Raw genomic sequence first — 16,905 nt, 5'->3', positions numbered from 1 at the left:
GCCTTCGCGGTCAGGGACGAGACGACCGGCTCGTTTCTGGCAAATGCACCTAGCCTTGTCGAACATGTCCTAACATTCGAGCAGTCGTCTCGCTTTTGATACGACCGCCTCGTGATAGCTGTTTCGATAAATCGTTCCACTTTTCGACAAGCTCGACATTAAGAATTTCACTTGGAAAACTCGCTCAAAACTATCTACGTATATTTAATCTTTTTCTTAGTTATTTCTATATGCATCGGTTTCTATTTAAAGTAGAACATTCGAAACAATTTCCTGACGCATTCGCTCTATCTATCTTTTATCGCTTTCTACTGGTTGTTTGTCCAAAAGTAGCAATTCATTAGTCACGAAAAGGAGACGGTAGACCATTGATCGTTTAAGGGCAACGATGAGATCCTTCTAAGAGAAGGAGAGATTCAAGCTCAGCTTGATTCCGTGAAATATTTCGAGGAACCTGAACGCGTGTGGTTCACCAACGCGCCCGAGAACGTCCTTGGCGCTCAGGGACGCCTCGAGCAGGCGAGAACGCTCCTCCGATCGTCAGCGTTCGCGAATTAGGTCGAGAGGAACGCGAGCGGAGCGGGAGAGCACATTCTCTCGTAACCGTTCGATGTCAATAATAATAATAATAATAATAATAATAATAATAATAATAATAATAATAATAATAATAATAATAATAGCACAAGTCTCACTAGCATAGAGCTTTCCTTCTTCTCTTCCTTACTCTTCTATCATTTTGTAATTAATCGTATCGCTCTGAAATTTCCGGAAATTCGACCGACTTCATAACCATATCTCGTAATTTATTGAGATCAGTTACACGTTACCAACATTAGCTACTGGGAAAAACACGTTAGTTATGATCATTGTTTCGCTGCATTTATCGCTGCGATTCTCTTACTGATACAATTTATGGTGGATATATTTAGAATGGATTAAAAGTATCTGACTATGAAATCTGTAATACTACATCTTAAAATATCTGTTTCTGATTAGTGTTTATGTAGCTTAGCAGTTTTGCTATAACGTTGTTTAAAATTTGAGATCCTGTGTTTATATATTCTTAAATGTGTTGCAGAGGTGTTTATAGTAAAGAACCTGTTTGAGTTTTACTACTTTCTAATACGTGAATCAAATTCCTAGAAAACGAGAGGAAAAACGAAATAGGCTACACGCGAATTGTTTTGCTTTATCGTTCCACCTTGGTTATGGTTTCTTCTAACCGCAAGGCTCTAAAATATACCAAGCGGTGAACGATTTCGCGACAAAGCGAAGGTCAAAATCGGTCTTTTCCTTCTTTATTTTCCTTGCTCCCGTGAAAGTCTTTCCGACGTGTTTTAGTAGGAGAAAAAAAAGGAAGAGTCTCTCTCGTAATCATTTGATGTCAATAATAATAGCAACTTCGTCGATGCAGAGGTTTCCTTCTTCGTATTCTTCCCCCACTTGCGCCGCGAAGTCGACCTTTCCGTCGTGTCTTTCCGTAGATCGTGTGTTGCTTACATCGACCTGTGCCAGTATTGTTCTAATTTATTTTCCAGTTTTAAACGACAATATTTGTTTCTTATGGTCTTTCACCGCTGTAAATTATAAAACTGATTAAATTTCTTCGCGCTTAAAGTTGCTAACTTTCCAATTTTAGACGGTTTATTTTTCCTTGTGTTATATATAACCTCCATTTCCTATGTGCATCACAAAACCGGACAAACTAGCATTATCGTTATAATTATAATTACTGAGAAACACGACTACGAGTATAACTTATCCGGTAGTTTTTTAAACCGTTCGCATCTTTCACAGTGTAAAGTCTAAAAATTTGCTCGTATTCGTATCATCGATACGATATAGGTTATTTTACCATATCACGATGGAATATCAGTGTTTTTCAATTTAACCATTCTTCGACATTGCTTGCACAAAGTGTGCGCGTGAAAAGTTCTATTTTGAGGAAAAATATCGCGGTTTTAATCGTACACGCAAACGACGATGTTCGAATAGGACTATAACAACCTCGAATAAAACAGAGGAGGTAGTAGAGGGCAGTAGGAGGAGACGGAGGACGAAAGCGCGCGCTCGCTCGCGAAGAAGAAGTAGGACGCCGCTGCAAGGTTCCCTGGCAAGCGTTTAACCTAACCTAACCTAGCCCAATCTAGGCGCGGACGCACACGCGCGCGCTTCTATCTGCTCGCCCACCCCCTCTTGCCCCCTCGAGCCACCGCATTAACCACGGCAACCCCACCTAAGCCGGCCGACCTGCTGCACTCCGCTCTCTCCCTCGCGTTATCTCTTTTCCTCTCTCGCTGTGTCTCTACGTTTCTACGATCATCCGTCTTTATCGTTTCGACTTCTGTACACGACGGCATTCGCGTTACTCGCGCGAGTTATAGTCGGTTAGACGTCCTTCGTCTAACCGTAAATGCGCGAAAACAGGCTCCGCGTCCGAACTGCGTGTATACGCTAGCGGTTGCCGGCACGGTCATAGAACTTTCGTCCGTGAAACGTGATAGTGCCTTTGGACAAGTAACTTCGCATCGGAGAAAGCGATGAAAAGGATTACGAGACTTCAGTCACCGGCTTACCAACCGCGGCAATAACCATACTCGATCTTTGCTCGTTTCGCGACTCGCTTGTTCTGTCGTGTCCGAAGCTTGCCTTTTTTCTTTCTTTTTGTTTCTTGTTCGCGATAGACGAATGACCTTTCATGATCTTTAACGTTTTACTACCCGTTGTAAAGGAATCATCGGTGTGTGTCGAGAGTGAGTGGCAAGTGGCGAGTGTTTCGCCACGGTGCAAAGACGCGAAGCGCGGCCGATTGGCTACGATCGGCTCCGATCGACTACGTCCGGCTACCTCCGGGGTAGAGGGGTCGAAGAAAGAAAGGATTTGCCGAGACCGGCGAACGGCAGCGGTGAAAAGTGCAAGTGGAGTGTGAACGGTGCATACGAAGTGTGTTTATGCCACTTGGTTCCTGTGTCAACGGTTTCTCGTGGCGAGAGCTCTTTTTTTGCCGGTACGCGCCGCTCCAATTCTCCGGAAACCACCTCTCGATGTCGAGGGTTACTTCCGAGAAGATGTAACAATCTGCTGCTCAACTTTCCCGATATATACATCTAACGTGCGTAGGTTAACGATTTGCATACGGTGTAATTTATGCGTGTATGTTAGCAAACATAAATTCTATGTATCAATTTCAGGTGTTTGGTAAAATTCGAGCAGGTTGGCAGTTTGACAGTTAAGTAAGAATCGTAGAGCCTTTGTAATTTCGTGTTTTGTCTCGTGTAAAACAATCTGCGGAACAATAATGACGCTAACTCTATCGATTGTTTTCTTCTTTTTAAGATCTTAATTGTGAAAGTTGCTATCTCGTGACCGATATAGGGACCAGTTTTAGCTTGTGTTTCATCCTGATTCGTGACAGTCATTACCATACTGGTTCGAGGAAAATATTAGTCGCATGGAGCTATTTAAAGAAAATTTTGATCTTGCACTTGTGTCATGATTCTGCCCCCGTGAAACGTGGTGAAGTAATATTACATCCTTCTTTTAAATATTTCCTGTATTTCCTGAAAAATCGTGTGTTTTAGCGAACTCGTAGTACAAGCTATATGCTATTAGTTTCGATAGTGTATTTACTTGAAAAGCGTTTCTTTAACCTCGATACTTTTCGTAAATCCATAGCATCGATAATAACCTCTCCGTGACCTCGATTACGCGATCGATATTAATCCTGTCGTTATTCTCCTTTGAATCTACTGCGTGAAAGAGTTGCACAAGGACGGCCAGTTCGACTTTACAACGTGTACCGCTACTTTATAAACTCCTTATTATTAACGTTGAAATTAATGCTAATGATTATATTTTTCATGTCTCCTGGCGATACAGTTTTCCCCAGTTTTATTCGTTTATTCGTTCATCCAGAAGATTTCAATTACGGTTTGCCGGCCGGTTTCGCTTTCTCCTTCGCTTTCGCTATCGCCACAGCTAAACAGCTCTATGCTCTATTACTGTTTCGTGAAGCCAAGGAAAGCGTGAAAGGCATGACACTCAAACGAAATACAAATCCTTTAGTTAGTGCAGTGTAACGTGATTTGGTGCCTGTTTCCCTCCTGCGTTATCATTTTCTAACCAAGAAGTATTTAAAACGGTGAATTTAATGTTAGTAATCATGACAATGGAATATCATTGTACTGATACAAAGTAAACAAAACGTCGGGTTTCAATATGGATCATACAGGTACTTGGAGCAGATTTCTTTCAAATATTCTCGCCAAGATATTTCAAGTAAAAAATGAATTAAATATTATTTCAGTTTCCTCTGTTTACTACCTTTTAGGCTTATGCGGTATTAGTTATGAATGAGTAAAAATATCCAGATTCTTCTAGTTGTGCCATACAACGATCAAATTAATAGATTTACGTTTGACAGTAGATCGGTACTATCGTTATTCTTAAACAGGATTTTTCCAACTCTTTTAAGTCTAGGAACATATTTATGAAATGTATGGTGTCGTTTTATATGGGTAATTGTTAAAGTGAACGGTATCTGATTATTGGCGAGTGCACAAATGCTGAAAACGAAAGTCAATACGACCAGTAACCACCTGTTACATTCTACCTGGAAAAAAGGACGAACAAGAGAATAATAGTAAAATAAGCATCATGACCTAAATTATATTTTAAAGTTCTTGGCCTGCGATTACTTAAACACTTAACTGGCACGTATAATACCTGAGGAATGTATTTGAAAATTATTTCCAGAGTTGGAAACTTTAATGTTTAACTACTCTTTGGAAATTTAATAATAATTCAAATTAATTTATATTACATAAACCTGTTTAAATACTGATTTAAAAAAAGAGTCGTTGCGAAAATTTATTCTATTCATCGTGCGTAGGAAGTAATAAAAAATTATTCGTTCCTCCTGTAACGAAATTCCAACCAAATTAGCGTGAAGTGAGTCGATTGGACGCATTAGAATTAACGGTAATCCTTTTATTCCGATCGAAAGCCCCGAAGACTCGAAGAAGACTTCGCTTTTCAGAATTGGTACCGCGAAACCTATATCCGCGTCTATAAAGTGCAGTGAACGCGAGTGGGTGCAACGAACTTCGTTTTCCCCCTCTTTTGTCCTCTCTTTCTACCGTCTTGTCTCCCTCTCTCACGTGCAATCTCCCCCTCTGAACCTCCTCCCCTCTTACGAACGATCACACAAGCACCGCGTCTCTCGTACCAAACCAGACACAGGCGTAGGCCTCGAATTTTGGACGATTCTACAGTTTCGTATTTCCTCTCTCCGCACAATGTTTACTTCTCATTAATCTAACGTTTTCTAACGTATTTCAGAACTGATATAAATTCATCTTTTTACACGTTAATTGGTTCGATGGCCATCAATGACTCACGGTACTTAATTTTTTTAAATAATTAAAATAAGATAAATTTCACGGACTAAGAAATTATCAACGATGTAAGTAGTTTAGATAAGACTATCAAGGAAAAGTGCGCAAATAGAAAATATGTTGAAAGAATTACATATTGCGTTCTGGCATATTTGAATCTATTGAGGTTTCTAAGACAAGGTATATAAAATTTGTATGACATTCAACCTATTAACGTAGAATTAATATCCTTAATTGTTTTATCATTTTGACAGCTTTCATTCGATCAAATTATTTTGTCGCGAATACCGACGTTACAAGAAAACGGTATTTTCTGCTTTGTGACCAGGAGGAATAGTTTGCTTGAAGTTTCCTTTGTTTATAACAATAATATTAATAAAATGTAATATTTGACAAGACAAATATGATAGACGTTTTCTCAAGTGTCCGTTGAAACAAGGAACAAGAATAGTTCTGAAAAATAAAAAGAGTAATTTATTTCATCGAATTTAAATTTATAACTACATTTCCATATAAATATTGACAGTCATATTTTGAGAAACTAACATTATGTTAAATAGCAACAACATGTTAATGAGGCTTACCCATTAGTATTTAAGAAGGCATAAATATTTTATTGCTCGTGTTTTCCAATCATTAAATTCATAATTTAATACACAATCGTCTACTGTAGGAAGGAAGCCTTCGAGGTTTGTGCGAGCTTTTATATTTTTGATACCTGTTTGTTTCGTTTGCTTTGGAGCTACGGTCGTAATCTAAATTTTCAGCGTATTACTAGCTTCATCAACAATCACAACATGCGTTTACAGCTAATAAGATTTTGATATAATATATTCCCGTGGAACCTATATCCGGGATATTAATATGTTAAAAATAGTCGTATAAAAATATAGTACTAAAATACTCCGAAGTTCATAGTTCACTACATTTTATCGCTTATCATCGATAAAGAATATCGTTAATTCTATATATTGCTATGGTATTTAAAAATCTCCACGAATAGTTACAATAAATAGCAGTGAAAATTACGAAACAGCACATATATAACTTTCCTAAATAATTATAGTTTATTCAGAGATATAGCAAAAAACAGATTACGCGCAAATACATTAAAAATTTTTGGAGCTTCTTTTTTAACATATCATATCACGTTCAGAGTTCGAACAAAATGTGAAAAAGGTCTTATCATCGTGCGCGATTTTTCATTTCAATTTCGCGTTAAACTTTTTCTTAGAACATTCAAATCCTTTTCGTTTGCTAGATCTCGAAACGTAAATTTCGAAGATCGTAGCAACTTTGTGTCATTTTCGACCAGTTGGATTCTCCTAATCTTAAAAAATATCTTGACCAAAATATTGTGACGAGTCTTATTGGCACGCGTCATCTCTTATTACTATTTTACGATAAATAAATGTTGTTTATTTGCTAAAATGAGAAGAAAATGGAAATACAAGATTTGAGAGATCGTAACATGGTTAAAAATACTTTTAATTTCTGAGCGCTTGATACCATAGATTTTTGCAAATGGACTTATCGATTTGTAAATGATAGAGAGTAGATACGTTCCTGTAGAGGAGCGGTCTCTCTTGGAAGCAGGCAGTGGAGCGCATAGGAAGCGCGAAAGCGTTAACCCCACTGTGTGGTCAACCTTCTATTCTAGTGCGCGTGTAAGCGTGCCTCTTGCTGAGGGTAAACGCAGAACGGCCATGCACGCGTTACGAAGACCACCGTGGGTCATCTTCGTCGTGGGAGCAACCCCACTTTCCACTCGTTCATCCGCGTCCGAATATCGATCGAGGGCGCACAGTTACAACAAATACTTCATAGATTTATGTTACAGATTTTCTCAGCACCACTAATATGACGTGTTACATGCAAGTCAGATCGTTAGATAAATTCCCTGCTGGAGAAATTTAATTTTTATTTTCAGTGATTTTAAGAAATAAATCGAATAAATAATACAGCAATGCCAAGTTTCCGCATAGTAATGATAATCTAGGTACATGTTCATGATATAGTACCAGGGTTATTTATGTTAGGAAAGAAATAATATGTTTTAATTAAAGAGCACTAAAGATTGGTGTTTCGTGTATTTTGTATTACATATATATATACATGTATGGTAATATATAACGTTGTAATACAATATGTTTGTTTTTGATGTCCGAAGATAAGTTGAAATTTCTATTAACTAGCGTACATAACTACGCTTATATAAATTATAATTATAATTGTAGGATAGTTATTCTACAACTCGTGCAAATTGTTGTTAGCGTTTTGTAGAGTTAGAATGAATATTGTGCTGTTTTGCCAAGTGACAAAGTTATCGCACAGTTTAGCTTTTGAGATTGAATTTAAACCTCCTATTAAACAAAAATATTACTTTAATATATAATATATCGGATATACCTAAATAAAACTTAAATAAAACTTTGATGTTCTCATAGTACAATGAAGATAGTGTATTTGTTGCACTTACTTAAGAGTCCTTTATGCAACTCGGTTAATTACACCGTTGCTTCGGACGCGTGGCCGATTTGTATGCACGATGCAAGATATCATGAAAATGATAATATAGATGTATACCAGATGTTTTCTATTGGACGTCCTTGGATTCAATGACAACTATTTTCTATGCAAGGTCAAAGTAAACTTTAACCGACTTATCAAGTTTATCAATGTGATTATTACATCACAGATACTTTTAATCTGACTTATCTATTAATCAACAAATAAACGACATCCTAGTACTGTACTGTAATCAATTTCAAGTGTCAAAAAAATAATAAGAACTTCATCTTAAGTAGTATCTAAATGTTGTTTAATAAACTATTTATCGTATCAAAGGTGTTACACTGCAAGTCACATTGTCACGATTATAGCAATCTCTTGTACTCTCTTATTAGTCATAATGTTAACAAAAAAAAAAAAAAAAAAAGAAAAGACAAATTGAAGAATCGCATATAAGCAATACATACATAATTAGACGACAGAGTTTAGCGAGTAGTACAAGGCCAACGACATAAAATATTCGAAGGACGCTGAGGAAATGCTTATTCACGGGAGAAAACATTTATTTACAGTTTGAACAAGATGCACGCAATGGAAGGTGCGGCTGGTAATGGGAAGAAGGTGGATTCTGCTGAGAAGACGAGGGACGACGAATCGTCCAGGTCTTCGCCAAAAGTTCCTCAAAGTCAGCAGAATGGAGCGGCTCTTCCAGAAGAAACTGCCGCCGCTCCAACCACCATCGAATGCCTTCGATCCACGACGATAAAAAAAGAACCTCTCTGTGATTCAGAACCGGAAGTAGCAGGCAAAAGCCTGTCCTCGGTGGAGACGATGCAACAGAAACCCGCAGTTTCCCGTTGCACGAAATCGGAAACGGAAGGTAGCAGGAAGAGAAAGTCTACAGATGGGCAGTTGTCGTCAAATGGGAATTCTACTCCGAAGAAGTTCTGTATTGAACAGAGAGAACAATATATCTCATCTCTCGTTGGCTGTGAAAAAGTTACCGCGGAAGAACTTGCTGCGAGGGCTGATCAACTTCGAGCCGAAGTTCAGGTAAATATTATTTTTCGTTGCTTTTCGTTAGATTTAATATGTTCAAATAAATCCAGAATTATACAATTGAATCGACTGATAGAAGAGAAGGACAAAAGTAATATTCGTTGCTTTCAATTTTATTTAATATACACAAACGATTCCAGAATTACACGTTTATATCAACTGTTAGAAAAGAACAAAAGTAGTTTCACATTTTAGTCGTAAGTTATTAGTTAAAATCGAATTTAATTATATTTAGAACATTGTTGTAGAGGATATTAAGTTGATATTTATTATATATATACATAGAGAATAGTAAGTACTTTTTAATAGGAGAAATTATGTACAGATGTCCAACGTATGTCAGACGTTTTACACTTATTAGATTCAAGAGATGTCAGGTGTTATCTAATATTAGCATAACGCGATATCCAAGAGGTATTTTGGGTACTTAATTATTTCCGTTCTTATTCTTTGCAAAATAGGCCCTAGACGAGTTAGCACGTGCCAAAGAAATGGAATGGAACGAGATTTTGAGCATGAGAAAGTTAAAGGAGGAAGCGTACCTGAGAATTGAGAGAAGAAGACAAGTTATGGGATTTATGGAGGGCAATGGACAATTAGCGGACACATTGCCACCAGCTAGTTTAGCGCTGGGTCCTGAATGGGAAAGTAGCGGTAATACTACTCCGGTATCCAAAGAAAAATTGAGTTTCGGTTCTAAGGAAGATCTGCCTGAAGAAAGTTCTCAAGATTCGCCAGCTTTCAAAAGAGAAAAGGGCTCGAAACAAGCGTCGCAACGCCAATCGACACCACCCAAACAAAGTGGAGAAAATGGCCGGAAACAGGCAGAAGCGCTTAGTCCGGAGAATAGACAAATCGGCGAAGGTCGACAAGGTGCCATTGTCGACGTTAGATCTATCATTGCTGATTACAGACTCAGGCATCCTGAAACGGTACCGCGCAGGTAAGCATAGAATATCAGAATATGCAAATCAGAAAGTATACTACATCAAGTCCTATCAAATCTTTTGATTGACTGATTTCTACTATTTTATATTTGAACAAAGTTTGCACAAGGATTTAAGTTTCCGGGAATAGAAATTTCTCGTGTTTGTGAGATTTATAAAAATTAAATATCTTGAACTGTTACAGAGGTCGAAGAATGAGAAATTCGGTGAATGTTGGCCTTGGAGCTGGTGGAGCTATGGTCGAAACGGGTCACAATGTTGATTCAAGGCCTTCTAGTACAGACTCTTGTAAAAGCAACTCAAACACAGTTGATCCAAATAGTGCTATGAGCTTTAAGGATGTGCTTGTGCAGTTTGCCAAATTAAGTCAACAACAAGGTATGTAATTGCGTACAAAGCCGTACAAAAAAGGACCTTATTCTAAAGGAAAATTTTGAGGTTCCAAATTTAGAAATTGACTTAACTCTTTCGTAAATGTTAAGTATCGAGCAAATTATTAATTATTTTCATGTAAAATTGTTACAGGTGAACCTGTAAAAACTCCTCAAAATTATCCGGATGTGACGCTTCACCCTGTCGCTCCATCTCCAGCGCCACAAAATACTTCACCTCAACAGAGTGGTTCATTACTTCATGGAATTCTCACGAAATCACAATCTCCAAGACCTACTACTTTTTCACCTACTTTAGCTAGATTACTCACCGCACCTGAAAGAGAAAGGAATGCACCAACAACCGCGTCCATGCCACAGCAAAGTGCGGCAACCCAGCACCTTTTGCAGTCATATCAAGGCTCTAATCCGGTTTCTATCAGTGAGCTCCTATCTTCTTCCAAGGTATTTTATTTTTTTTTTTTTATATATAAATCAAACTTTACTCATATTGCATATACAAATTAGCTTAGTATGTTGACGGTACTAATATCATTTATTTTAATATCTTTAGGCTCGAACTGAAATAACGATAACACCAGTGATCAACACTCCGGTTCAGTCTCATGTGGTAAGTGTATACTATAATATGGGATATATATTTTTGCATTTAATGTGGAATATATAGATACATTTTAAAAATATTTTTCTTTGTAGGACGATGTTGAAGAAGAGTCAGCAGTAATCGAAGATAGAGAGACTCGTATTTCTTCGGGTGGCAGGGATGCTAGAGAGGATAGAGATAGTCCCCCACGATGTCAAGGATGTCATGAACGTGTAGCACAGTTCGTATGTGCTGGCTGCGGTCATCAGTGGTATTGTAGTCGTGAATGCCAAGTAAGATTTAAAGCTTATCTCATATGCAATGTTTAATAAATATCGTGCGTGAAATATAATGATCAAATTATATTACATTGATTATTGATAAAATTAATAATTTCAGGTTGCTGCGTGGGACGAGCATTCGGAAGTGTGTTCTGGTTAAGGGATGAGCACATATAATATTAATCTAAACCTTCCGTTTATTCGTGGTATCAGATTACATACCCTTTTAACTAAGAATGAATCTAGTCAAAACAAAAATAGGCGAGAGCGTAACACGTTTTGAGTACGATAAGAGGAATGGAGAAACAATGAGAAAGCATTATATATTTTTAAGGACCTTAAAACATGTTTAATCTGTAAAAAATAAGTTTTATTTCTTTAAAGAGAAGAAAAGGAGTCGCCATGGTAACGGCGCTTTTCACGAAAGATGAGTATTTACAAGAATGAAAGCATAAGACTTTGGGCACCTTGACAAAGAAAAATTAGGAATCAAGTTGTGACGATCGTTGCTTCACTGTAATCACCGCGTTGCTTTTATTCGTTGTCAGTTCCGAACGATCGTGATATCTTCACGGAAACAAATAGAGAGTATTAACCCTGCTAAATTAAGCATTTAACGTGTATCTTTCAAAGGACAAACTGTTCGTGGAATTCCTAACGTAATAGGAGTTCATGTTGGGTATAAACATTCGTAACAACTTCGTATATCAGATACTTTTTTTAGAACTTAATCAATGCATGACGTACAATGTACGCTAGTCGAAAATTTTCAACTTTTTCCAAACAAAAAAAAAAGAGATGATACCAGAACTAGCTGGTATGTGTTCTTGTAACGAGAAAGAAAGCACAAAACTGTATCTCGTGATGCTGTACATAATTTTATACGTGTTAGCAGGGTTGTTTAGCGTAAAATTTTAAAAGGTTGGTTAACCGTGTGCCATGCGTAAGATTCGTTTCATGGTCAGCTTTATATGTTAAACAAATTTAAGTTGTAGACTATTCGAGTGTTTTTATAATTTCATCATTTTTGCTTCGTTTCTCTATTTTCCTTTCCTTTTTCGTTTCCTTTTTTAACTACGTCCTATTCTTTTACATTAAAATAATATCGCATTTGATGATAAAAATGCAAAGTATACACGGACGTTTTAGCTTTCATGTATTTTTCGACGTTCATTTGAGAAACAGCACGTACAATGCGTACTGAATATTATATTTTATATCACGTTTGTTACCAACGTATAAATTTAGATTTAATGAAGTGTTAGTCTTAGTGTAGATTTAAGATACTTCGTTTTTCTTTTTGCAACTTGTTCGTTGGTAACATATTTGACATGTCTTGAGTTCATTTTTTTCTCCTTCTTTTTTTTTTAATCAGCATGTTACCTAAACGACAATTGCCCTAGACATAATCTGTAGTCCAAAGTTCCTACAGGTACACGTAACTTTATATATATTTTTCCCAATTATAAAGCAACCAAAATAAAGTTTTTAATCATATTTTCATGAATTTTTACTATCTCTAAACCAGATGCATGCTGCAAATGTATTAACTTTCCCACTTTTCTTGAATAAAAATAGCGAGGTTGATCTCAATCTCTCTAACATATTTTTAGTTCTTGCAATACTCAGTTCATGAATGTCAATGTTTTTTTCATTGTTTTTCTATCTTTATTCTTTAAAGTTTCATAGTGATTACTTTTATTTTTATAAAATATTTTATGTAATTTTAAATAATGGTTGTATAAATATATATAAATTTCATATATTAAATAACATATATGTAATGCAGATAATAAATTATATAATTAAATGCAGTAAAATATATGAATTATTCATATAAAATATTAATTTATATTTATTTTGGATCACTGTTATCATAATTTACTAAAAAACTATTGGCGGCACTGCTACAGCGTTGTGTAGAAGGACAGATTTACGCGGCGAACTGTTTCCGTATCATAAGACTTTTTTTATTAATAGAATGACGTTTCCACAAGCTCATCAAGTTGAATTGATAGCACTGGCCGAACTAGCAGGGATTTCAGCAGTTCCAGGAGTTTATCGGTAATAATTTATGAATTATACAAATATAACCTATACGATTATATGTGAAAGCTTTAGTAAGATATAGCTAAAGAGATAAGCTCTTATATGCTATAAATGTCAGCATTTCATAATATATGTAATATTTATCTAAACGCAATAAGTGCAAAATTTGTTAACGCCGTAAAAAAATAAACAAATATAAAAAATAAAATCTTATTTTGATTATTTGATAATAGTTAAAGCTATTGTGATTTCAAGAAATTATTCTTTCAGAATCATATTGGAATTATTGGCTCTTCAAATATCTCCAGAGGATATATACGTCCTTTTAAAGCAAATATGTCCTCGACCAACAGAAAACCGAGCTGTTGATAATATTGAAGGGGTACCTAATGTAACTACAAACTAATACGCATAATATAATTTAACACAATTTACTACAATCAATACATATTTTTATATAATCGATTATTATTTATAAAATGTGTTATAAATATGTTGCAAACATCTCAATTTTTACATTAATCTAACAAAAAATTTTACATTATTTTTCATTAAAATCAAATATTTTCTATATAATCTAAGGTATCTTAAAATGCATACAAGAATACATAGTGTAATTTAATTGTAAACATACTGTAAATATTTAAGTTATTGATTAAAAACACATATATTTAATAACTATTTTGTGAATATTACATATGAATGTTAGATATATTTTGAACTTCCTGCCCGAGCTAATTTATCAGCCATTTCATTACCATAAATTCCAACATGACCATTGACATGATTCTAAAACGTTAAAGTACCAATATTCATGAGCTATAAAATATAAGATTAAGGCATTAAGTACTAATAAAATAATCATATATTACTTACCCAAACCACGTTTAGAGGTTTTAAAGCTTCTTCCATTTCTATTAGTTCATTCTTATTTATAACAGGTGTGTTATTTGAAGTAACCCATCCCTTTTTTTTCCAGCTATGTATCCAATACTTTATGCAGTTGATAAGAAATTGGGAATCTGTATTAATCTTCAAATTTTTAATACCTGCCTTTCTTGCTTGTCTAGCAGCTACAGTTACAGCCTTAATTTCTGCATTGTTGTTAGTTGCTCGACCAACAACAGCTTCTGATACATTTCTACGGTTAACATTTTTAAACAGGATATTTACATTGAATTACACATTAAATATAACTGAAAGATATATTGTAACGCACAGAGGATGACTGTCACCAAACCAAACACCTATACCAGCCTTTGCGTTTTTTCCCCCATTTCCAGTACATGCACCATCCGTATATACATTGACAAAACCATTGCCATCTACAATGAAATTTTGAGTTAAATCCTAAAAAATTAATGATATAGTGAGATAAATATAAAAATCCATCTATAAAAATTATATGTGAAACTCCATATAAAATATTTTACCTTACACTTACTTTATCTATCCGTATATTTTCATATTTTGTTGAACTTATCGTTTTTAGCCTTTTTGAACTTGATTGTCCGGTATCAGAGTCTGTACCTTTGTTAATTTGTATTTGTCTAAAATTATTTTCCAATTAATATATTCATCTATGTACACTAATATGTTAAAATTGTGTCATACCTTTTACCAATTATAGGTAATGCATCTTTCACGTCATTTTCTTTATTTGCTTTCTCATATTCTTTAATGAAGCTGCGTGCTTCTGTTTCTGTTTTAAATTTTTTAAATACAGGTCCAGAAAAACGAAGCACTTGTTCATGACATTCAGGCCTTATTTGATAAGAACAGTGAAATACAATTTTTTTGAAATAGATTTAAAACAATGTATTAATGCATACTGAATGTAAAAATTTGTTACCAAGTATGATAAATCCCAGGTTTACGACCTTTGGCTACTGCATAATAATATTTGGTGGTCATATTTTTTAATATAGTTGCCAAATACTCAAATTTGATTACTATCATTTAATTGTACAATTAATTTATGATGAATACTGTTTATATATTAACTGATTTTATGAAAGTTCGCACATTTAGAGAGAAATATTTCACATATACACAGTAAATTATTCCTATAACAATATCATAAAGTATGTATTATATATTTTACAATCATATAAAGCATATAACAAGATTTAAACAAGTACAAAAAATAACTAAGATCTAAGATTGTGCAATCATATAACACAAGTCTGACCATTCATATATTGAAGGCAAAGTGGTGAATGGCCACTGAGTGAGTGTTAACTTGAGAAAGCATCTCGCGCGAAAAATTTACAGTACATATAGCACCTACCTATTTGTACATAATCATGCATGGCCATATAAACTTTATAAATTAATTATTAACTTTTGTTAAACATTACATTGTTTTGGCTTCACCTAGAGGCCTAGAGATATACTTCCCTCTAGCGAGTGCCCAGACCTGTCTTTTTTTAGTGGATGGGTAAAAGACAGAATAAATCAAATTTTGGTAAAAACAGAATACGCTAATGTATTCTACATTGCTACCTTTTGCTTATGCTTCTAATAATAATATAAGTCAATTTCATTTCTTTCTCGCTTGTTTACTTGAGATTTTAATAGTATATTCAAAATCTAACATTTAATCTTATTACTATTTACTTTAAATACCATACATTTTTCTGTGAAACAAATAATTCTGACTTATACTCTTTTGCCTTTAGAGTTTATAATGTTATAGCTAGGCTGTGGATGCTTATACATTTATATTAAAATATAGTATCTAGTGGGCAAAATAAATTTTTGTGTAGATTCCGCTTTTTTATTTATGTTTGTAAAAATGTAAATCTGTGCAAACACAATCACAACTTATAACATATAAACATCATATAAAATAAACCGAATGGAATAGTCAACAAGTCCATATTAATTCCGAAATTATCATACTTATAATTGATAATGATAAATTGGTATTAGTTTAACTACTTATAATATAACTATTAGTTTAAGCTACTTATAAATAGATTATATCTTTAACCATTTAAATTTGAATCACAAACAATAATCTGATACTTTATTTTTGATGTTATATATAAAGACAATATACATACCGATATATATGTGTCAAATAGAAATGTTCTTTTCTTTGTCTCAAATTTAAATTATTATTTTATTATATTAACTTTACTGTAATTATTACTGTAAGTTTTCGTACTTTTTACTCTTCTACTTTTTTTGTCATTCTCTGGGATTGATTACGTATCAACACAACTTATCTAACCTTTTCCCGTAATTTAAAGCAAAGATGAGTAGGGATATCGCCAATTAGCATGCGAGAATTTAGCCAAAAATACGATCCATGCATTACCGCCTCCAATATCCAAACGGTCGAATTATATACACATTTCTTCCTTCGGCAGTTTTGCTGGGAGAAACGTGCGTATACAAAATTTAACCGAAATATTAACTAATTGCAAGTATATCATCGGTAGGTAAAAGTAGTCGCTTGGCTCTTAGTGCCGATTCGAAAACGAGCTTTCTAATTCCAATAACTTCAAGAAATAAGTTATAGAATATGACAAAAAGGTTGGAGGAAATTGGTAAGTATTGGTAAGTATTAAAAAAATAAAATAGTATAAGAGGTATTCGGAAACTTGCGAAACTACTAAAAACGACATCATTTTTTGAGAAAACCACGAGCACAAAACTTGTTAGTAAAAATAATAA

General features: G+C 34.7%; 3 protein-coding genes across 8 annotated transcripts in view; 2 read left to right on the top strand and 1 right to left on the bottom strand.

The window, feature by feature from the left end:
- LOC117235436 overlaps positions 1-12,669 on the top strand; it is a 36,117-nt gene extending 23,448 nt beyond the window's left edge. For all 5 annotated transcript variants that reach the window (XM_033497451.1, XM_033497450.1, XM_033497449.1 and 2 more), the window contains 7 exons: positions 8,483-8,963; positions 9,431-9,912; positions 10,101-10,294; positions 10,442-10,752; positions 10,862-10,918; positions 11,005-11,184; positions 11,291-12,669. In XM_033497451.1, the coding sequence (XP_033353342.1) occupies positions 8,483-8,963; positions 9,431-9,912; positions 10,101-10,294; positions 10,442-10,752; positions 10,862-10,918; positions 11,005-11,184; positions 11,291-11,332 (1,747 nt within the window). In that variant the 3' untranslated portion in view covers positions 11,333-12,669. The remainder of the gene's footprint in view (positions 1-8,482; positions 8,964-9,430; positions 9,913-10,100; positions 10,295-10,441; positions 10,753-10,861; positions 10,919-11,004; positions 11,185-11,290) is intronic.
- Positions 12,670-13,051: 382 nt separating this feature from the next.
- Positions 13,052-13,661, top strand: LOC117235440 (mitotic-spindle organizing protein 2-like). Its single transcript, XM_033497460.1, has 2 exons — positions 13,052-13,236; positions 13,492-13,661. Exons 1-2 carry the CDS (start codon positions 13,154-13,156, stop codon positions 13,625-13,627), a joined length of 219 nt encoding a protein of 72 aa, XP_033353351.1. The 5' UTR covers positions 13,052-13,153; the 3' UTR covers positions 13,628-13,661.
- LOC117235439 (ribonuclease H1) lies at positions 13,614-16,530 on the bottom strand. 2 transcript variants are annotated; one of them, XM_033497459.1, is made up of 8 exons: positions 16,290-16,530; positions 15,512-15,644; positions 15,074-15,287; positions 14,836-14,985; positions 14,666-14,771; positions 14,441-14,571; positions 14,098-14,362; positions 13,614-14,010 (listed from the first exon to the last, which is right to left on the bottom strand). In XM_033497459.1, exons 3-8 carry the CDS (start codon positions 15,178-15,180, stop codon positions 13,927-13,929), a joined length of 843 nt encoding a protein of 280 aa, XP_033353350.1. In that variant the 5' UTR covers positions 15,181-15,287; positions 15,512-15,644; positions 16,290-16,530; the 3' UTR covers positions 13,614-13,926. The 2 variants fall into 2 exon arrangements, with proteins under 2 accessions (XP_033353350.1, XP_033353349.1); XM_033497458.1 differs by lacking the exon at positions 15,512-15,644.
- Positions 16,531-16,905: the final 375 nt, after the last annotated feature.

This window comes from Bombus vosnesenskii, unplaced genomic scaffold (assembly GCF_011952255.1).
Source record: "Bombus vosnesenskii isolate JDL3184/JDL3185 unplaced genomic scaffold, Bvos_JDL3184-5_v1.1 scf7180000013316, whole genome shotgun sequence".
NCBI lineage: Eukaryota > Metazoa > Arthropoda > Insecta > Hymenoptera > Apidae > Bombus > Bombus vosnesenskii.
Note: the sequence above shows the minus strand (reverse complement) of the source record. Positions and strands in the feature narration are given on the sequence as shown.